Here is a 23,478-nt window from a genome sequence, read left to right as displayed (position 1 = left end):
CTTAGAACTGATGTTACCTTATCTTTCAGATTTGCTTCTTGGGAATGTGAATGCCCCGATTTATGTTTCCAGTGCCACTGTTTGTAACATATTCTGTAATAAACTTCTAAATGATTCACCTTGAAATAACCTAGAAATATTAATTTCCTTATCCTCTATCTTATCTGAGGAACCAAATTCATGATATGTTACCTCTTCTTCTATCATCTCATCCTGCCATTCCTCAGCCACATCTGAAATCCCTACATGTTTAATTTTCTTTACACACTTGTTAGATCTGTCTGCTTCTAAATCCTCATTGAAATCTGCCTGAATTGAAATCTTTCCTTTCCTATGGTGCATATCCCTCTGCTGCAGCCCTTCTGTTTTTCCCCACTGTGTCTAAACTATATTCCTTTTGTGGAAGTGCTGCCCTCTTGAAAGTCACTATTTTTAAAATTCATCACGTTAAATAAATTGAGTAAATTCATTGAATCTAACCCGGACTGCCAATTAACTGTATTGTAGCTCACTGGATTACCACCTCACCCTTCCTTAACTTGTATTTTGAGTTGCCTGACAACAGAACAACATACAATTCAATCCATTGTTTACTGCATCTCTTATTAAGGTTTGTAAATCAAGAAAAAACATTTGAGGATCCAGAAATGTTAACAGTCTAAGGATTTGAATTAATTTCTGAATGTCCTGTGTTTACTCTTGAACCCACTGACACATTTTCCACATTTGTTTCATTATATGGAGGCAACTGTCTGCTGGTAAAGAGCAGATTGCCTCCCACTTACACTTGGTACCTCTGTAAACATCATCTGCAAAAAAAGCCATAAAATCAGGCATCATATGCTGTGATGGATATTACACCGTTTTGCTGAGGCAGCCCCTTCACTTCAGCATTGTCACAAGATGCATCAATTAAAGCTGACGCCCTTACAGCACAGCTGCCTTCTGAAGCAGCTCCACCTCTTGCCTTAAAATCTTTGGAAGCAAAATGGCGAACTGAACTGACCCCTGGTGACTTCACCATCTCTGTGCCATTTTTCTCCAATATCTGCAGGTATTTAGAAGCAGTTTTTGCATTCTGATCAACTTTTTTGTTCTTTTGGCTTTTGTTCAATACTCACTACTTCTTTAACCTTAAAGCCTTACTTCCACTCACCTTCATCCCCACTCTTACAATAAGACTGCATTTTTAATTTTTCTGCTTCACTTTGCTGGAGATTTGAAATGTTTCTTCATTCTTCCCTTTACTCATCCTCAGAGACTTGCTGAATAGCGGTCATCTGGGTAACAATATTTATTTATTTATCTCATCCCTTGATTAGCTGTTCAGTCAGCAGGGAGCCAGTTTCCTTTTTTGCTTTTCAGCTCCACTGTCCTTTTCCTTCTGTTTCAACTCATATCCCTTTTCTCTTTTTTTCCTTCTCTTTTTTCTATTAATTTCTTTGAATTCCTAATATCCTTCTCCAGTCAATACTGGAGAAGGGCAAACCACATCAGGTTCAGAGGGCAGAATATAAAAAACTGACAGACAAGGGGAGAGTCCTAACATTAGTAACTAAAAAAAATGTTGACTCCTTCCAAGTCAGGGTGGCATTTGGGATAACCCAATTGTGATGGATTGTTCCTTCTATCATCCTGAGAGTGACCTCTCCATGTTCACTGTGCTCCAGTTTTGCATATAAATCAACAGAAAAAAACAGTTCAGCATATTTATTTTAATATGCAAAACTAATCCTTCAATTTGTTTCTGAAGTTTCTGAAATTATCTTATGCACCTTAGCTGGAAAAAAGGGTTACTTGCAATTTTTTTTTACCAACTGCATTATCATGGGCTTCAATCAATAGCACATTGATATTGCCCATTTCTAGTTACTTGCCATTGATAGGTAAATTTCTGAAGTTCTCGCGTCGCAGCATCCAGTTTACAGCCTCACTCTGATATGGCCGTAGCACAGGAATCAAGGCAGAATGCTGTACATTCTCCTTCAAAAACTGTATTTCTTTCTGGTGTATATGCCTCACATAGTCATAAAGCTCTTCAATATTCTGACGCTCTATATCCCTGTCAGACTCCTCTTCATCTTCTTCCAAAATATCTAAAACATACATACATGGCATTGATTCACTGTCAGTAGCATCTGTAATTCATTTAACATATTGCAACAAAAGATAATCAAAGAAATGGACATAAGAAGTACTGAGGGGGGGGGGGTGCTAGGGAACTGTGGCCTGCCAGATGTTGTTTGGTCTCCAGTTCCCATTAGCCCCTGCTGCCCAGGCAAATGCTGAGGAATGATGGAAGAGGAAGGTAGTTGACACCTAGAAGACCACAGGTTCTCTACCCATGTATTAAGGAATATCAGTCCAGTACAGCATTGCTTCCAACTGTAGGTACAATAAGAGGGTGAAGAGAACATAACTCTATTTTTTTAAATGAAAAGTGTGATAAAAAGATGTTGGGATCTGGCTATAATAAATATCACTGTTCAAAATGTCACATATGAATCATTATACATTTAATTAAATTATTTCCAATAATACTTGGTATTACTAACATCAGTTCACCTTTCCCTTTTTAGTAACACCTTCTAACTTTGAAAACTTTATGACTATGTAACATCGCAACAATTTGTAAAATTTAACCATCTTTGTTAAGTACCATTATCTAGTTGGGAATCTGTTTACCAACCACCATTTAGAATTCTTCAAGTGTGTCATCATGGATTCAGATGGGGTGATCTAGAAAATGTTATATATTTTGATTCCAAAAATGCTTTTTGACAAATTCCCTTGCCATCCTGAATTATGTCTAAAAGTCACCGATTTAAAAAAATAGGTTCTCTGGTGGATTAACCATCGGTTAAAGAAAACAAAGACAAAAGTAGGGCATGACCTTTTTTAATTTAGAAAATAAGCAGGAATTGCCCTATGTAATCAATAATTTATTTGGCTATTTAGTTGCTAAGTATCAAATATGTTTCCAACAGTTGTGATGCAGAAAATCCAAACAGCATAATTCAATAACTGATTACTACTTCCTTTCCTCAACAACAGTACAGGAAGAAAGGAAAAGGATGAGAGATGATAATGAGAAAGAACAGGATTGAATTACAGGGAGAGTGGTGGCAAGCTGAGGGCCATAGTGGAGCTCAGACCAGATATCAGGAAGTAGTTGACCATGGAAGTAGAAGGACAAATCATTTCACTTCCTTTTTTCCTTGCTATTCTGTATGGGCCCCCATCACACAACAAATTAATTATTCCACTGGATGATCAACAAAAATTATTTCCAGCCTTTTAAGCAACTTTGCACAGATTTATCAACATTACAGATGTTAGGTGTGTATTTACACCTTGTGAACCCTAACAATACAGTTGGCCCTCCACATTTGGAGTGGGCTTAGGCGTGCAGGACCCCCACAAAAATGGAAAAATATCTAATATGGTGCACACCTATCCTCCTTGGTGTGGCCCTCTTGGGGGCAGCAAGATGCCTGGGGACAAGCCAACTTGCTCAACTTCCCTGCTTCTTTCTTCCCCCTGCCTGCCTGCCCTCCCTCTTTGCCTCTTTCTCCCATGGACAGGATACACACAAAGATGCTGGCCACAGCAGAGAAAACGTGGATGGGAGGGGCTAGTAGCTACAAGGGGCATGCAGGGAGCAGAGCCCCTTTCCCTGCTCCTCTGCCAGGCACTGCTGCTGCCATCGCCACCAAGGTCCCTGTGGGCCTCACTCAACCTCTCTACTTCTTTCTCCACCTATCCATTGACACTCCTTGCCTCTCTCTCTCTCTCATGGCTGGGATGCATGTGGAGACACAAGGCGCAGCAAAAAGAAGGAGCCTGGGAAGGTGGCCAGGGCACATGGTGGGGAGCCACAAGAGGTCCATGAAGGCAGAGGCCCTTCCCTCCCACCCACATTCCTCTGCCAGGCGTTGGTACAATTATGCAACGCTGAAAACAACAACCAGCAGCTTCAGTTATGTAGACGATTTTCCTGGAACTTGCCCATATCCATGTCCCATCCATTCTCTAGGATCAGGGAGTCAATTAAAACATATTTTTGCCTAATAGTTGCAATATTGTCTGCTATGGAAAGACATTGCCAAGCAGTAAGCTCACCCTAACCTCATCCTGAAGACTGCAGTGAAGACTATTACACTCAAAAGGGCTCGCCAACAAGTATGAATATAGGCATAGAGAGAAGATAGAAGAATTCATGTACTGTTTGGGGTCACAGCCAAGTGATACTGTATGTGATACAGATAGATTTCTTCAGGACTTTGGACAAATAATAAACTACCTGGAATTATGAAGTGATAGAATTTTTCCATCAATTTCTGAAGGAGCTGACTGGCCTTTTTTATTCGACCACCACCGTCACTAAGGAACTCTAGTTTGCTTAAGCCAGTTTCAAGAAGATATATTCCAACCTGTTTACATAAAAATAAAAGTTAAGATAAATTTTAAGAATCTCCAAAAGAGAAAAAAAGTAAGAACAAGAGCATAAGTTGACTGCTAACTGAAAAGGTAAATATGGTCAGGAATATGAGCCAGAGAGTAATGAAGTGCCAAAGTATAAGCAGTGCAGAAAATCTATGGTTAATTCATCCAAGATTTTTGTTTCACTTAAATGCAGGCAAAGCTAAGATAGATATGCTGGAGGAAGGATGTCTACCCTTTCCTCAATCAATTTTACCTGATATAAATCCCCTTGCCACAACTGCTGTTGTGCTGCAGCTGCAAAGGAAAGACTCAAGTACCTGCACTGTCTCTTCAGCAGGCACCAGCTGTGTGATTTAAATAAAGGCAACAGAGCAGAATGGGGAACAAACATCTGCTCCACTAGTGTCATTGTTCTAACCAAATTCATTTTGCCCCCAAAGGATGGAACAAAATACCTCCAAACAGTGGGAGATATATTCATGAATCTCCCACACGTTCCAAGGGCTACAAATTCAGCTGTATTTTGTTGGCTGTTTGTCTTTTTGAGGATGATCTCAGAGATACTCCAAATGCTCTTTATACACTGCCAAATTCATAGATCACAGAGGATTACAGGCGATAGCACAAAACTAAGCCTATAACGCTAGCAATATTTATTAGTTAGCTATGCTTATTTTTAATTTTTGTACATACCATTTCCATTGGAAAGATAAGGGGACCAAATATCAACTTAAAGTGAATTAAGCAACAATTAAATAATTTAGGCATAAGGATACTCAGCAAAAAGAGCCCACAGAGAAAAGTCTTAGAGAAGCCTTAGCACTACAAAGCATTGAAGTAATTAGTTCAGAAAGCTATTGCTGGGAATTTTAGGGCCTGAACAGACAGGCCAAAATAAAGCTGCTTTGGGTCACTTTGGAGGTACGCTATTTAAATGCTGCATGAGTCCCAAGAGACCGGAAGCCGTGTCAAGACCACGCTCCAGTCCTAAGAACTGGAATGTGGCTTTGGTGCAGCTTCTGGCCTCTTAAGATGCGTGTGTCATTTAAACAGCATACCTCCAAAGTGACCCAAAGCAGCTTTACTTTGGCCTGTCTGTTCGGGTCCTTAGTGTTGTGGAGCAACAACTAATTAGATTGAACACTCAACTTAAACATTTTAAGATTCAAGCCACAGGACATTGTCATTTGTACAACCTAACAGGGTTAGCTGGTGTAAACCAAGTTTGTTTAAATCTAAATAAAATGAGTTAAAAAAAAAAGAACACTTCTGGATTTAAATTGAACCCCTTCTCCCTTTTTTAAACAAATATTCTGACTATTATTACTATTTTCCAACCCTCTTACGGAACAGGGAATGATCTCCAGCTGACCACCACACTGCCAAACCCAAAATAACTGTTTGAATTTAAACATTTTAACTTTAACAGTTTATTGGCTGGTGTCCATTGATAGACCACCATCCGGTGTCAGTAACTCCTCTTTAATTACTTAATTTTATAATGCAAGAACTGCCATTTAGAAACAAACCCTTCAATTAACATAAGTTCAAACAAAACAATTCTGAGAGTACAGCATGCTCCATACGTGGGCGCGCCATACGCAGCTTCTGGTTTATGTGGAAGCCACGCTGCTATTAATTCAATGGTGCAGGTGCCCGCAGCATGCACACACCACACCGCTGCGAGCACGAGCCCCATTCACTTTAATGGGACTTGAATATAGGCGGAATTCGCCTTACGTGGGGGATCCGGAACGGATCCCCCACATAAGGCGCGCCTCCACTGTACTTTGTATGTTTCATTATGTATATGCATATATGTATATACATATATATACATATATGCAGATGTAATAGAAATAATAAGTAGTAAAAAAGTGGTGATTTATTGAAAGATTTAAACCATACCAAAGCCTAATAAGTTAGGACTGTTAATGTTAGAAAGCATTAAAACATGGTTCATCAAACTTTCTAACAGGTAAATAATGATTCCCAACAGTAATATAAGCAGGACTCCTTTTTTTTAATGACAGCATTGATGCGAAAAACCTGATGTAAACAAAAACAACAACAACATGGTTTAAACAACAACAAAAAATGGGTTTGGGGCTGTTGCTTTTAAAAACTTATGCCTGGTCACCTCCCCCATACAGCCACAATTTACTGTAGTTCCCTCCTCAACCATCCAGTTTTTAGTGAGCACAATTAAGATGTCTTCCCCACATTGCTTCAAGTGTCCCCTCTCCACAAACATAGTATCTTCTGTTACCTCTTTTCTCAGCCTGTCTAATGAAAGAAAACAAGAGAAGCAGAGCAGCTCCAACCTACCAGCGAAATCACAGTGAAGTTCATAAAACTTAAGAAGGGTCGGAATCTGAATGCTCCTTTTTGCCACTGCTTCTCCTGCACTGCCACATGCTCTGCTTGCTCCAGCCAGTCAGTCTGTCCCAAAATGGTGCTGCTCTGAGCTACAGAAATGATGCCCTGTGCTCAAGCCTCACAAGAGTTTCCCAACCACCACTACTAGGGAATGACACAGCTAAGGGAGAGAGGTCACACGGGCAGGCGAAAAGCGAGAGACACCACTACATGAAAAGATCGGTGCAGCTGCACTGTGGTTTTAAGGGACCCTGAAAAGAAGTTTCATGCAACCCTCGTTCTCACCATGGTCCTAAAGGCTGCTGGTTTCCCTTGTCTCTCTTGCATGCCAATATTTTGACTGAAGGTCCTCCTGTTGCCCGATTTTCCCTCACTGCCCCCTGGATCTTCCCACTGCTCCTGGGAGGGGTGTATGCACTTAATTACACAGAAAAGCCTCATAACCCATTGACTTGCATTCAAACAGACTGCGCTCTTAAAATATCCAGATACTAAAATAAATAAATATTGCACATGAAGACCCACATTAAAGCAGTGATTCATTTCTTTGATGCCATCTTTTTTTCATCAGACACTCTCCTACAGAATTAAGTGCCACACAATCACTGGGACATAATGCAACATTTTGTTGAATGACTGCACTTGTACATTAATTTCAAGAGCAAAATTAATGGTCCATGCATAGTACAGTTCCATTAATTACATAATCCAAATACCTTTAAACATTTAGCATCTCCAGGTCTTTGATACAACAGAACTACTCTCTTCTTTTGTAGCCACATTAAGTCTTCTAAGATTTCACTACTCAGAGATGATTCGACCAAGATGTCTTCTTCATAACTGCTCAGCACTGATTCTTTCCTTTCATCCAACTTCTCAGTGACTTTAGTATGAAAACAGATATGCAGCTGGTCACTAGATTCTGTTCTCATTAAGGTAAAAGCCCTTTTATGAATGTTCTCCATTAGAAAATGACCAGGAAGAAGTTGAAGAATGAATTCCCCAAATAATGTTTTCCAGGAAGGATCAGGACAATATGGAAGTATCACAATATTTAACTGTATGACTGCAGAAGTCAAGACGTGGCAAGAATCTTCTGCATCATCTGTAACTGTTGAAAAGCTGAGGGATCTGTGCCTGCTTCCTTTGTGAATCAAATCTTCATCCACACTATCATCATTTATAACAATAAGTGCTGCAGAAGAAGTGCTTGTACCAGCAACAGGTTGGTCTTCATCCACTGCATCTAAATCGATCACCTCATTTTTCCTGTCATCATGCATATTCCAGCAGAGCTGCTTCTTCTTCTCATCACTCACCCTCAATGGAGGAGCACGCTTTCGGCGACTACTCATTTTGATGTTTCACTACTGGAGTCTCTAAACTCTGTAACAGAGACCAATATCAATCAACTTACTTGATTATTATGGATGGTTATATTTAGATCATTATATTCTGATTTATTAAGAATAAAAATAATACTCAAAAGGCTTGGTTCATATGTAATGGTCTAATGAATAAGAGAAATGACAGTGAATAACAGTCTTCCCTCTCTTCTCTCATAACCATTCCAGAACACTTCCAATATTAGTTACAGTGCGCCCTTGCCTTATGTGGGAGATCCATTCCGGAATCCCCCTGTGTAAGGCAAATAGCACATATGCTCGAGTCCCATTGAAAATAACGGGCTCGTGCACGACGTACGGAGAAGTGCATGCGCCATTGTTAGCGCTATTGCACGGCTTTCAGCACAAGCTGAAAGAGTATATTTTAACTAGGAAATAATGAAAACCTTCAACTACAAATGGTTTCAAACCCTGGTTCGTCTTCAGAGCTTTAATCATGGTTCCCCCAGTTAGGAAGCAACAAACCCTGGAAACGTTTTATTACAATGGAAGAGCGAAACGAGGCAAAGTGAAGGCCTCTGTTCATTCTCAGAAAGTAAATAAACTTGATATAAAACAAAATATTTGAAAAAGAGGTGCTCAGTGGCGCTGCTTTTGTGTTAAAAGAAACGAAATGTTACATGCGAGTACCTCAGGCTCATGTATTCTTCCTTCCCTTCTTATCTTCTGGTGAAGTGGCAAGAACACAAATATTTACTGCCATATTCAGTTAACAATGGTTGTTGTTATTCCACATTTATGACAAACTATGAATCATGACAAACTATGGATTGTTCAGAGGAAATAACTTGAAACCATGGTTTATATTCTTAGCCTCTTTGGATGGGTTATACTTAAACAAACTTGTTTCCAATATGCATATAATGACATACTACTATTGCTTGAAAGTAAAAAATGGATGTTTACATTCTCTTCCTTGGCTGAATACTGGAAGGGAAAATGCATAAATCTGAAATATTTTAGGCACATACAACTAAATTATGGCTTAGTCAATTTTATTCACATACAGCTAAATCATGGTTTAGTCAATGTTGCCTCAAACAAGGATAGTGTGTTCTGTCAAACAACTTCAATTTCAGTTTCATTTGACCAGAGTATAACTCAGACTTAAGACTCTATGGCCTACAAAAGGCTGAGAAAGAGTTGCTAAATCAGTCATAACATTTCTTGAAATTCTGTAGAATAACATAAATATTAAATTTCCGAATGAAAAATAACTTAAGTAATAGTTTAAGCCTGCACCAATAAACAGTTTCACCTATGAAACATTAGTTTCATTTTAATGTTTAACCCAAACTCATTACCTCTTAAAAAGAAAAGCTGCTGCTTATCATCTTACGGATCCGTACCCTCTGTTTTAACACACATCCCCACCTTGTTTTAATCATTGAACGAAATTAATAATGTGATTACAGATTGGAGGGCATACACATAATATGTATTTTAAATTCCTAGAAGTCTAAAGTTTGCCTTCATCATCAAGTTACTGTCATGCGCACAACAATACCAACCTGAGAAAGTTATTTCCATATGGGTAACTTCTAATAATGTCCAAAACCAAAGTGTTCCTTTAGAAAACCCTGCCTGGAAAATCAATACATCATTCAGAAAGATACTCTCAACATAATTAAAAGTCTGAACAGATGACATATTGTATGAGTAGCATATATCTATCTTTGCAAAGGGCCTACTTTTGTATGTTTGTAGCAACAAGGCATTTTTGTTGTTGTTTCAAATACAAGACTATCAAGCATTTTCTCACGTAAACAACCATCGTACTTACAATCTCCATATCAAATTTAGATTGAGTGATGCCACAACTGGAAATGAATCCATAGTTTTGTTTGCGTTGTAATTCTTACAGCCAATTGAAAGCTGTCATCCTGAGAGCAGTTTAACCTTCCTCAGCTGACAGGAAGGCGAGATGTGCAAAGAACCTAATTGCAGGCATTCAAGAGCAGCTAATTTGGATTTCTTGACCCTGAATATATAATATCCATGGTCAGAAAAGTGGGCCAGGATGCGGTAAGAGGGTCAGAGAAACAAGAAGGGTCGCTGTTCTTGGCATCTACGTTGCAAAATTAATGCAGTTTGACACCACATTAAACTGCTGTGACTGCTATGTGATGGAATTCTGGGAATTGTACTTTCGTGAGATATTTAACCTTCTCTGTCAGAGCAATCTGGTGCCACATCAAGCTATAAATCCCAAGTTTCCACAGTATTGGGCCATGGCAGCTAAAGCAGTACCTTTTTTTGTCAACAGACCTCTGGTGCCACATCAAACTATAAGATGGGGCCATGGCTCTTAAAATGGTACCTTCCTGCCGTAAGAGGTCTGGTGCCACACCAAACTACAAATCCCAGAATCCCACAGCACTGAGCCATGGCAATTAAAGCAAGAGAGATCTGGTGCCACACCAAACTACAAATCCTAGGATCCTGCAGCCAGGGCAGTTAAAGCAACCCCTTCTCTGCCAGAGATCCTTTTGGGAGGAGCGGGTTATAAATAAATATAATTATAATTATTACTGAGCCACGGCACTTAAAGGAATATCTTCTCTGTCCGGGAGCTCTAGTGCCACAATAAACTCCAAATCCCAGGATCCCACAGCTACTGAACCATTTAAAGCAGTGTCAGGCTGCATTAATAACTGTCTTTTTTTTATTATTATTATTATTATTATTATAAAAGGTTTTTTAAAAAATTGTTTCATTTGTGAGCTGCCTAGGGCCCCTTTCTGGATGAAAGGCGGCACAGAAATGAAACGAGGCAAATCAATATAAATAACAGAATCATAGAGTTGGAAGAGACCACAAGGGCCATCCAGTCCAACCCCCTGCCATGCAGGAACTCTCAGTCAAAACACTCCCTAGATGGCCATCTAGCCTCTGTTTAAAGACCTCCAGGGAAGGAGACTCCACTACACTCCAAGGGAGTGTGTTCCACTGTCGAACAGCCCTTACTGTCAGGAAGTTCCTCCTAATGTTGAGGTGGAATCTCTTTTCCTGGAGCTTGTATCCATTGTTCCAGGTCCTGTTCTCTGGAGCAGCAGAAAACAAGCTTGCTCCCTCCTCAATATGACAGCCCTTCAAGTATTTAAACAGGGCTATCATATCACCTCTTAACCTTCTCTTCTCCAGGCTAAACATCCCCAGCTCCCTGAGTTGTTCCTCATAGGGCAAGGTTTCCAGACCCTTCACCATTTTAGTCGCCCTCCTTTGGACACGCTCCAGTTTCTCAACATCCTTTTTGAATTGTGGTGCCCAGAACTGGACACAATATTCCAGGTGGGGCCTGACCAGAGCAGAATAGAGTGGCACTATTACTTCCCTTGATCCAGACACTATACTTTTATTGGTGCAGCCTAGAATCGCATTGGCCTTTTTAGCTGCCGCATCGCACTGTTGACTCATGTTCAACTTGTGTTCTACTTGGACTCCCAGAATCAATGCAACCCTGTGGATGCAGAAGCCCTTTCACTCCAGGTTCCAGCCAGGCCCTTGGTTCCACGCAGAGCCCTCCAAATGGGAGGCGCCCTGGCCTGGACAAAAGCCAAAGAGTCATTCCATCCTCCCTGGGCTTAAACCTACCTGAAGGGGGAAATATTCAGCTCCTGAGGGCTCCTGGCTTCCCTTTCTGTGGCCCTGATACACTCTCCATGAAGCAGAGCAGCCATCTTTGAACCGGGAAGGGAAAGAAAGCGGCGCCGGCGGCGACGGAAACCAAAAAAAAATCCCCCACTCGGAAGAACAAAACAAGACTCAGAGAGAGAAAGACAGGGACCCTCCACGTTGGCCCCGCCCCTGACCTTCACTCGCGCGTGCGTGCGCGCTCGCGCTGTAGGGTTGTGACAGGACGTGACAGCGCGCGCCCCCGGAGTGAGAGGGAAGCCACCGCAGAAACCGCTCTCCTGCGCATGCGCAAAAGCCTGACAATTGTGTTTCTTCTTCTGAGTTGTTGTTTTTTCCTTTGAGGAGAAATGTCTTGTTCTGACTGCCCTTGTCCTTAGCAAATGGGCGCCCCATCCTCCCTCTTCCATAGCATTCTTGTCCTTTTCACCCTTGAGGAATTAATAAAAACGTTTGAAAGTGTTTGGTGGTTTGTCTTCAGCATCATTGTCAATACTGTTGTTTTTGTTGTTGTTGTTTGCCTCCCAGTCCTTATTTCAGAGGGGGCTTGCCATAGTCATCCTCTGAGGCTGAGAGAGTGTGACTTGCCCAAGGTCACTCAGAGTCACACAGTGTGTGTGTGTGTGTGTGTGTGTGTGTGTGTGTATTGCTGGTGAAATGTCAGGAAGAAACTTCTAGAACATGGCCACATAACTGGAAAAACCCACAAAAAAACTATGGTTGCTGGCCATGAAAGCCTCTGACTTCACATGACCCAGAAAGTTTCCCTGGCCAAGTAGGCATTTGAACTGCTAACGCCTAGAAAAAGGCAAATATTCTCTCCTGTTCAGTAAATATCTAATGTTCAAAGACGAGCTAGAGAGTTAAAACAAGAATTAGTTTTTATTGTTGGTTTGCAAGGCAACATGTCTGGGCTAGAGGCAGCGTATCTCTCAAATTAGCCCAGCAAAGAAACGACAGCCTCCCAACTTCTTTTATATCAATGGGCAGAACCACACTGTACTTCATTCCTATATTTAGGGTTCGACATATATATAATACCAAACAAGGTATGGAAAAAAGGCAGAAAGCAATTTCCAAATGTGTAGCTCAAACACTACACCAACATGAGTCAGTTTGTTGTTGTTGTGAGCCACCCTTGAGTCAGGCGCCAACCCATGGCGATCTTGTGGATGAGACCTCTCCATGATTCCCTGTCTTTCACTATTCTCCTAAGTTCTTGCAGATTCATACCTGTGATCTCCTTACTAGAGTCCATCCATCTTGCATGTGGTCTTCCTCTCTTTCTACTTTCTTTCCTAGCATTGGCGGGATACAGACCACCCCTTTGAGGCGGCCTGCACCCACCCCTTTCCCCTCCGGATTGGGGCCTGGGCATCCACAGTGGCAGCCCCAGTAGCCCCAATCCGCTGCTGCTCCAGGCCTTGGGGAAGCAGCAAAATGCTGCTTCCCCATGGCCTGTAAACGGGTGTCCTTGGGGCTTCATGCCTCAAGGACACCCCAACAGCTGCGGGGAAGGGGAGAAAGGGGCCGCTCTGTCCTTTCTCTTCCACATTACAGGCGCGGCTGTGTAAAGGCGATGCGTGCAGCAAAAAGGAGCTCTGTTTTGGAACTCCTTCCCGCGATGCTGAAAGGGCACCCCAAGCACCCTGCAGCGTTGTGGGGACGCCACGCCCGTGCTGCACTGTTTGGCTGCAGCGCGGCCATGACATCACTGCCATTATCACACCACCGCAACATACTAGGGTTGCAGGGCGTGCAGTGGCACCACCCTCAGGCAACCTTAGCATGTATACAGGCTGGCGCAAAGCGCCAGTCTGAAAAGCCCCATTGTTGACTTTTCTAATGCCTTCTTATGATGTGGCCAAAGTATCACAGCTTCAGCGGAGTTATTTTTTCCTCCAGGGAAATTTCAGGCTTGATCTATTCTAGGACCCATGAGTCAATACTGTTTGTTATTGCTGCTAACTGCCCTCAAGTCTGACCGGAGTCATGGTGACCCTGTGGATGAGACATCTCCAAGGCTCACTGGCTTCCACTATTCTCAAAATTCTTGCAGATGCATACCTGTGACCTCCTTAATAGAGTCCATCCATGATCACATGGCTCCTACCCATTTCATGACCTGGTCCCTCTGGCCTAAATCCAGTTGTTAATCCCAATAACAGTAGAGCCATTGAATCACTGGGAACTTGGGTAAATCAATATTTACATAAGTTCCACTGATTCGATTAACCTTCTCCAACAAGTGGATTTGTTGCCACCTGCTCCTCTTTCTGTTGGTGACCAAGGAGGCCATAACTATGAGGATGGTCTATAGCTAATATGAGCTACTTCTGTCTCAGGATTCAGGGTGCTGTCTTTCCCAGGTAGCCATTTCTTGTTTTGCTCCATCTCCTCCCTCCCCTTCCATCTCATTACCACTGCTGCTTCTTTTTCTTCCTGTGAATGCCATAGCTGAGTCCCTGAGATTGATGTGACCTGTCTCAAGGTTGCAAGGTCCCTGCAGTTAGCATTCATTGCCATGGAAAGAGCAGGAGGAGATAGCACTGTTGGAGAAGCATTTGACTCGTCTGTGTACCTTAGACACCCATGGACTGAAAAGAGAGGTTGAAGTGTATTCAAAATGCTCTAAGCCTCCTTGTTTGTGTATGTCATCTCTGAAATGGCTCTTGGGACCACTTTACTAGCTACATGACAGCCAACTTGTTAGCTATTCTCCATAAGTGCAGTGAGAAATCAATCCCACCTCCTTGTATATGTATATCAAAATTATACACATAAGAGAAAAGATCTTTTGTGACACATCACTGTTATACATGAAAAAACTTTTATTTATTAAACACCCAGTACCAATGGTCAAGAATGAACCATACAGAAGTAGAGAATACAGCCAGCAACATTTCCAGCATTAAACTGTCAGTGTAAGGGCAACCTTGGCCATGATTTAGTGTGATAAACCACTGATGAATATTAAAACGAGGTTGTCGATGAACACATTGGCATCAAGGCGATTTTGCTGCCTTTGGAACCCTGAAATTACTTCAGTGAAGTAATTACTGAGGGAAACTGTTAATGTCACAAATCAAAATTAGCTTTTAATTATGCTATTTTTTAAAGAAAAAAATTCAGAACACAAATAGGTCTTACCAGTAAGAAAACAGACTTACAGTAGTCCACCCTTAGTCGCAGATTTGCTTTCCAGAGTTTCAGTTACCTGTAGTCAAACATGGTCCAAAAATACGAGAGACATAGGGTTCGGTACTATCATTAGTTTCAGGCAATCACTGGGGATCTTGGAACTTAGGGGCAGCCTGCAGCTGCCATCAGCTGCACTGGATTGGGGCTGTGGCAACCACACTCAACAGCCCCGATCTGGCCTTTCCAGGGTGCAAAAAGAAACCGCAAAAAGCTGGAAAGGGCATGATAGCTGCGGTACTGTGGCTTTAAGTGCTGCATCATGTGAACACAGCGCCAGAGGAGCACCATGACACTGTGCACCATGTGGAGCGGGACACATTGTCACACCACCCTGGGGTGGAGTCGGGGCATGCATCATGTGGACACTAAATCCCGATTCTGCCCCCCTGGTTGGTGTGCACCTTTATGGTTGGTGTGCACAGCACCTAACTCCCCATGGATAAGGGACAACTACAGTCGTCCCCCCTATTTGCAGTCTTGCCGTTCGCATCCCTCGGTCTTTTGCAGATGGCAAGACAGGAGGGAGCGCCACGTGCAGGAGTGCACTCCCATTGTAATCAATGGGGATCCAATATTGGCAATTTTCCCAATTAGTGTGGGGAGTCCAGAATCAGAAGGGATGACTGTACTGTATTTTGAAAGAGACATTTCATAAAACCTGTCTATCCTGTTCAGCAAAGCAGCTTTGATGACCAACAAAGCTCACATGAAGAAATTAAAATGTGTAAAAGCATGCTGAGATTTGTAAATGAAAACATAGCATGGTGTTCAAGAAGTAGTTTACCTATTAGACAGTGAGTTTATTCTTGTATAAAGTTGCAATACCTAAATTCAAGAGTAAACAAAGATTTCAGCTGTGAATAACCCAGGGGAGAAATTACCTCCAAAGGATTTTGCACCTTAATTTCTCTTCCTCCAGTTTAATTGCTCATGTTGTACACCAATACATTTTAACTATCACAGGTGATTTCCAGCAATGCTTACAGTATAACTGCTTCATTTACAGGGAGTAATAATAATCCTAAACGGCAGAACTGAGAAAAAAAGTTCCAGATTATTTGGGTCAATGCTACTTAAGGGGACACTGAATGCTTTGTGTGTGTTTTGATGACACATACAATAACATTTGCTGATTGAGCTCAAGATAAAGCAGAGAGGCAAGTAGAGCATATCTATCCTGTGGCTTTTTAGCTCAAATTACCCCCCCCCCCATACACACACACATAATTTTATTTTATTACAATTCAGGAATTGTATAAAATGCCAACATATAAAAACAGCAATGATTGACCAACAGTTATTAGTGTCTTCTAACTCATAAAAAGTCAGTATATAGGACTCTACCAAGTTAAAAGTTATTAATGATGGCAAAAGTTATTAATGATGAAGAAAAGAGGCTACACTAGTTTGCTTTTGTCTGTGCCTGCTGGGAAGATAGGAGAAGCTTCAACCTAGGAGAGGCTTCACCAGTGTGCTTTTGCCTGAGCCTGCTGGGTAGGACAAGACTCCATCCCATCCCCTCTTTTCCCCTCACCTGGCAGAGGTGACTGAGTCCAAATTTCCCTTACATTTTGAACTCAGTTTGCAGTAACTGAAGTAATCCTAGGACAAAGGGGGAAAGTGGTAGAAGGAGAGAAAAACTGGGACATTTTCAAAGCTTCTGAAAAGGTGGAATGACAGAGAATTAATCAGGACTGTCCCTGACAAATTGGAACAGATGGAGGGTATGCAATAAGCATGTAGAACCTCAGCCTGGAAAGAGAGGAATCTTAATTGGCACAAGGTATGTCTTACCATTAACAACAACAACAAAAACAACAACAACCCACTAATCACCTTTCTCTTGCTAATGCCTTTGTTACCTTCCAAAAAGAACAAATAGTTATAATTTATTATGTTACTTGTAGCCAGTAGCTTTACTGTACAAGGTAATAATTCCTCTCTTTGGAACAGAAGCGGTAATGTGAAGTCGAAGGCTTTCATGGCCGGCATCCATGGTTTTTTGTGGGGGGGGTTTGGGCTATGTGGCCATGTTCTAGAAAATTTTCTTCCTGACGTTTCGCCAGCATCTGTGGCTGGCATCTGCAGAGAAGCGGTAATGATTTTGCAGCCCTGAGTACCTGAGCCATTGTAGCCAATTGTAAGGAATTCTAGGAGTTGTGGCATGAGGAGGGCTGCATAATTCCCACTCCTGCTGTGGAGCCTAAAGTTTATTTATTTATTTAAATATATATAGCCTGCTGTATATCATACAGTCTTTGGGGAAGCTGAAGCAAATTGGAACAATATAAAATACTGAAGAAGTAATTTAACAGATTAAAAGCATATTAAACAATCTGACAAGTAAAAACAAGACAATAACAATCACTTTAAACAATTGAAAGCTATTTAGTTCAGGGAGAATATTCTATAACAAGAGTTCCACAGTAGAGAAGATGGTCTTTCATGTAGTGTAGGGGTGCCATAACCCGGCGGCCCCCATGACAATCACGGTTTTTGGGGGCCCCTCCCGGTCCCGGTCCGGTTTGGGCCCCCACCCGTGCCTTTTTTATTATTATTAATCTTTATTTGATTTTCTTAAATTAAATACAATAGGAAAGAAAGAAAAAGAAAGAAAGAAAAGCACGTTCAAGTTTAATCAAAATGACACATTTCTTTTGTCATTTCTGATGTGAAGATACGGAGGTATTATTTGTGTTTTTCCATAATAATCTGTCTACAATGTTTTCTATACTTAAGAAATTCTAATACCACTTGTCCTTGGATGTGAGGGCGATCTGGCTGAGACATCTGTCACCCCATTGATCGCCAGGGTTGATTCGGCTGATCTGGCTGGCTAGGCGGGTGTCCCCTTCCTCCCTCACCGCTCCATGTGCATCCCTCCTGAAGCTGCACGCTCGGTGGAAGAGGACGACCGTACTGTTCTTCGGTCAAGGGTATACGATAGCTGCGCTCCCCTGCTAGAACCTCCAAACAACACCACCCGTGCCTTGTTCCCGGTTTGGGGGCCCGCTCCAGCCATTGCCACTGCCGCTAATGCAGCTGCTGCGGCGCCAACCCACCTCCTCCTCCAGCTCCTCCTTCCTCCTCTTCCTCGGCTGCAGAAGCGCTGCCGCCACCGCGCCCCCACTGTGAGGGCTTGTGCGCCACCCAGGCCTCAGCAGGGGCCAGTGGCAGTGTGCGCGCCTGCCCCACTTCCCTCCGCGCGCACGCGCCTGCCCTGCTTTCCTCCCCGCGCGCGCGCCAACCATCACAAGGAGGAGGAGGGGGGAGAGGAGGAGGAGGAAGTAGCCAGAGGAAGGGTGCCTGAAGGCCAGGGCAGAATTGGGCCAGAGGAGGAGGAGGAGGAGGAAAGCTGAGTCAGTGGCCATTAGGTCTGCCTTGGTATTTGGGGTTTTTTTAATTATATTTAAAAATATAAATACTTATTTTATTTAATTTTTTAAATTTTTATTATTGCTTGTTTTTATTTTATTTCATTAATTTTATTATTGCTTGTTTTTGTTTTATTTTATTAATTTTTATTATTGCTTGTTTTTATTTTATTTCATTAATTTTTATTATTGCTTGTTTTTATTTTATTTCATTAATTTTTATTATTGCTTGTTTTTGTTTTATTTTATTAATTTTTATTATTGCTTGTTTTTATTTTATTTCATTAATGTTATTATTGCTTGTTTTTGTTTTATTTTATTAATTTTTATTATTGCTTGTTTTTATTTTATTTTATTAATTTTTATTATTGCTTGTTTTTGTTTTGTTTTATTATTTATTATTGCTTGTTGTTATTTTATTTCATTAATTTTATTATTGCTTGTTTTTGTTATTTTATTAATTTTTATTATTGCTTGTTTTTATTTTATTTCATTAATTTTATTATTGCTTGTTTTTGTTATTTTATTAATTTTTATTATTGCTTGTTTTTGTTTTATTTCATTAATTTTTATTATTGCTTGTTTTTGTTTTATTTTATTAATTTTTATTATTGCTTGTTTTTTATTTTATTACATTAATTTTTATTATCAAATATATACACCCCTGCCTTGTTTTTTATTTATTTTTTCATTATTTTTTATTATTAAATATATGCAAGTGCATTTTTTGTGTATTTATGGTGCTTTGAATGCTAACAAGTCTGCCTTTCTTGGCCAATTATAGTGGTGATGATGATGATGATGATGATGATGATGATGATGATGATGATGATGATATTGATATCAACAAGCCTCTGAGGCATGGCCAATGTAACTTGCTGTGATTTTTACAAACTCATGCGCAGTGAAGAAATACCACAGTCCCTTGACCAAGTACACACTTCTGAGAAGTAAAGTTGAACCCGAGAGCAAGTACATTTCTGCCATCTGTCTAGGAATAATGCCAAAATGTCCTCCATTTTGATCATGCCTAAAAACATGCATTTATATTAACATTTTTTAAAAAAAACTCAATTTTTTGCGCGTCCTCCATTTTTATAAAAATGTGTCCTACATTTGAAAATGTTGCCCTACATTTGTCCTACATTTGTCCCCGTTTGGAGGTCCTCACTTATGGCAACCCTAATGTAGTGGGACACACAGGAGATCCTCTCCTGGAAACAATTTTGTAATAGCTGCAGTTTATAAGATGCCTTTAAGAGCAACCTCACACAGAGTGCGTTGTTGTTGTTGTTGTTGTTGTTATCTGTCTTTAAAGTTGTTTCTGACTTATGCCAAACTTATCATGGGGTTTTCTGAGGCCAAGAGAGTGTGTTGCCCAGTAGGTTTCCATTGCTGAGCAGGGATTCAAACCCTGGTCTTCAGAGTTGTAGTTCAATGCTCAAACCACTACACCAAAGAGGCTCCTACAGAGTGGTGTAGTCTAATCTGGGATTTACCAGTGTACAGACCACTGTGGCTAGGTTATCCCTGTCCAGGAAAATCATATCTGCCAGACTAGTTATAGTTGCCTCCAAACACTCTAAGCCACAGTTTCCATGGGGGGCTATCATGGTAAATCTAGGCATACTCCCAAACTATGCAGCTGCTTCTATAGGGAGTTTATACTTCCATCTGAGACAAGTTGCTTGCACAGTTTCTATACCTGAAAACCACTGATCTACAGAGCCTCCATCTTATTGGGATTCATTTTCAGTTAACTGGCCCTCATCCAGCCCATTATACCATCCAGGCACTGATCCAGCATCTGCACTGTTCCTGCTGACACCAATGACAAAAAGAAATAGAGCTGACTGTCATCAGCATACTGATGGCAGCCCACCTTGAAATTCCTTTACCCAGCGGTGGATATTAAACAGCATGAAGGACAGCTGTTGCACTGAATAAAATGTCCCAATGTTACTGTCTGTAAAAGCACTGTAGATAGGGGTGAAGCCACCATAATACAATGCCTTGTACTCCCATGCCAAAGTTGGTCTAATATGATGCTATGATTGATGGTACTGAAAGTTGCTGAGAAATCCACTAAGACAAATGGATAACAGTCTATCTTACACCAACAATAGGTTCTTAATCAAAGCAATTAAGGGTGTTTTGGTATCTATACCATATTCTAACCTGAAACCAAACTGTAATGTGTCCAGAATGATGCTTTCCTCCAAATATACCTGAAGTTGCATCTAGGGTTGCCATTCCACCCAGATAGCTTGATTGAACCTGGTTTCTAAGCATGCTACCTGGTTCACATTCATCATACAACCCAAATTTCAAGGTTTTCATTTTTTAAAAAAGTCTCTAACCCTAGTAGGGTAATGGGGCAAACGATGCAGTCACTCTTCTGTGCAAGGGTTTTCTGAGAAACAAGTCTGCTCACCCTCCCTTTTTGAGTGTGTTCATCCTATGAGTGAAGTCTGCCATATATGATTAACATTTATGACCCATCCTCTCTCAGTTCCAGTTTCTACTTTCCTGGGCCAATGTCACAGTTGTGCAGTAACATCTAGCTTTTGGAGGAAAGTCTAGATGAAGTCTGTTTCACAGCATTCCATGCACAGATTGCACAAAAAGCCACAGAACCATCAGATTAGAAAGTGCAGCCACAAAGTAAGGGAGCTAAGCAGTGTGAAAGGACAAGGTGAGGTAAGAGACAGGAAGGGAGAGAAGGGAGGGTGAGAGGTGCAGTGGGAAGGTGCAGCAGGGACGTAACCAGGATTTTGGGAAGGGGGGGTTCCAGACTAAGTGCCACCATTATAATGGGGCTTGGGTGCAGCGGCGTGGCAGCACACACCATTCATTTTATCTAACGGAAGGGGGGGTCCGGACCCCAAGAACCCCCCCCCCCACCTTGGCTACGTCCCTGGGTGCAGGGAGCAAGAGAAGTAGATGCAAGGTGAAGCAAAGTGCAAGCGGAGGAAATGTGATTTGTCCTTTCCAGGGAAGCATTCTCTGAAGATGCCAGCCACAGATGCTGGCGAAACATCAGGAAGAAACTCTTCTAGAACACCCCCCCCCCAAAAAAAACCTATGTGATTTGTAGGTTTGTCCTTTCTTTCCTTTGCATTTTCCTCTGTGAATCAGGTAGTAGTAATTCACAGGAGTTTCCTGTAGTATTTTTGCATGGGTCTGTACCAAAAACCAGTAGCAAAAAAGAATATTATAGGGATCTCATGAGAATACAATTGAAGTGGCTGTATATGATGAAATGTCATTATTGTTATTGTTGTTGCTGTGTGCATCACATGAAGTGCTATAGCGCCATTCTATGGAATCTCGGGATTTGTAGTTTTACAAGGTCTTTAGCTTTCTCTGCCAAAGAGCGCTAGTGCCTCACAAAACTACCAATCCCAGGATTCTGATGGATACATGGCAGTTAAAGTGTTGTCAAAATGCAGTGTAGATGCACCCATTCTTACCACTATTGCTACCCAAGGAATATACATGACTTCTTTAGTATCTTGCTATTAACCCCCCCCCCCCCCAAAAAAAAAAAAAAAAATCCTGTAAGGTATATTTGCTGATAGGTAATTTTGGCCCTAGTTCAAATAGCAAGGTCCATGATATAATAATAATAATAAATAAATTTTTTATTTATATACCGCCCTTCTTCAAATCAGGGCGGTGTACAACAAGATTATACAGTACAATAAACACCAAAAATTATTACAATATACAAAAGCCATATCACAATAAAAGGGTAGACATATTAAAAACATTACAAACTCATGCCAGTCTATTGTGCTGGCAGAGGAAGGGGGGAGGTGTATAGACATTCTAAGGGGGGAATATTCAGGGGTAAGCCTGCTCAAATAAATAGGTTTTCAACCCCTTCTTGAATTGGGGTAGGGAGGTGGCTGCGTGGAGCTCTGTGGGCAGCGAGTTCCAGAGGCTGGAGGCTAAGATCATAAAGGCCCTCTTAGAGGTAGAAGCTAGTCTAGCCAGCGGAACTCTTAAAAGATGCTGCCCAGATGATCTGAGGGTGCGGGGCGGATTATATGGGGAGAGGCAGTCCATCAGATACCCTGGGCCCAAGCCATTTAGGGCTTTATAGGTAACGACCAACACCTTGTATTGCGCCCGGAAGCGAATAGGCAGCCAGTGCAACTCTTTAAGCACTGGTGTTATGTGACTGGCCCTAGATGTATTAGTGACCAGTCGGGCTGCCATATTCTGCACTAACTGCAGCTTCCGGGTATGATGAAACCAAGGCCTCCCTCTTCCAAGAGCAGCATTTTAAACATTACTTTATACTAGTGCTCTCAGAAGAGTAGTCATTATAAAAACTGTATCAAGGCTAAAAAATAGTGGTAGAAAAATATTAGTGTGATAAACTGGCATAATTAAAATGCAAATAAACAATATGCATAATTGTAATAATTTATATAATATGCAAATTAAATGGCCAGATTTAAAAGGCTAGTATAGAGCAAAGCTATCTGCCAAACCACAATATGCTCAAGTACCTTGGGCACAAAGGGGATTTTAGCAATGAAGCAGGAGTCTTCGCATACATTTGTGGTAGTTCTCTTCAGAAGAGGGCACACTACGGCCTCTTTCAAGGCACCTAGAATCTTCTCATGACATACTCATATTATACCTTTTTTTAAAATCTCCCCACTGGATGCCTATTAATTTCTGCTCAAGGTATCAAGTGTTGGTTGTCACTTTCAAAGCCCTGCATGGTTTGTGTCCAAGCTCCCTACAGATCACCTTCTCCTGTATAATTTGCCCCATACATTCAGGTCCCCAAGGCACATTCACTTTAGCCAGATAGGTCTAGGCTGACAACTGTTACCAAGAATACTATTTCTTCAGCTGCTCCCAGACTGTGGAATGACCCTCCTGGGGAGATTTGACAGCTAGATATAGGAGATTATCGCACTGCGTTCTGAGAACGTTCCTATCATCACGTGATGAGAACGTTCCTGGAACAGATATTACTGCATTAGTAAACTAGAACGTGATCAGACTGTGATCAGAAC

At 41.4% G+C, this 23,478-nt stretch overlaps 1 protein-coding gene across 3 annotated transcripts in view; it reads right to left on the bottom strand.

The window, feature by feature from the left end:
- SHPRH (SNF2 histone linker PHD RING helicase) overlaps positions 1 to 13,117 on the bottom strand; it is a 60,933-nt gene extending 47,816 nt beyond the window's left edge. Inside the window, exons 1-5 of one of the 3 annotated variants that reach the window (XM_089530240.1) lie at positions 13,098 to 13,117; positions 9,743 to 9,815; positions 7,542 to 8,211; positions 4,304 to 4,433; positions 1,878 to 2,096 (exon numbers count right to left, since the gene is read on the bottom strand). In XM_089530240.1, coding sequence (XP_089386366.1) covers positions 1,878 to 2,096; positions 4,304 to 4,433; positions 7,542 to 8,180 — 988 coding nt within the window. In that variant the 5' untranslated portion in view covers positions 8,181 to 8,211; positions 9,743 to 9,815; positions 13,098 to 13,117. Of the gene's footprint in view, positions 1 to 1,877; positions 2,097 to 4,303; positions 4,434 to 7,541; positions 8,212 to 9,742; positions 9,816 to 11,825; positions 11,993 to 13,097 lie in introns of those variants that run through there. The other 2 variants (XM_089530238.1, XM_089530239.1) reach the window with 2 other exon arrangements.
- Between the last annotated feature and the right edge of the window lie 10,361 nt (positions 13,118 to 23,478).

Source organism: Sceloporus occidentalis, unplaced genomic scaffold (assembly GCF_023333645.1).
Source record: "Sceloporus occidentalis isolate IW3139 unplaced genomic scaffold, rSceOcc1.0.p SCAF_6, whole genome shotgun sequence".
In the NCBI taxonomy this organism is placed as follows: Eukaryota; Metazoa; Chordata; class Lepidosauria; order Squamata; family Phrynosomatidae; genus Sceloporus; species Sceloporus occidentalis.
The sequence above is the reverse complement of the archived record's forward strand: the minus strand, read 5'-3'. Positions and strand labels throughout refer to the sequence as shown.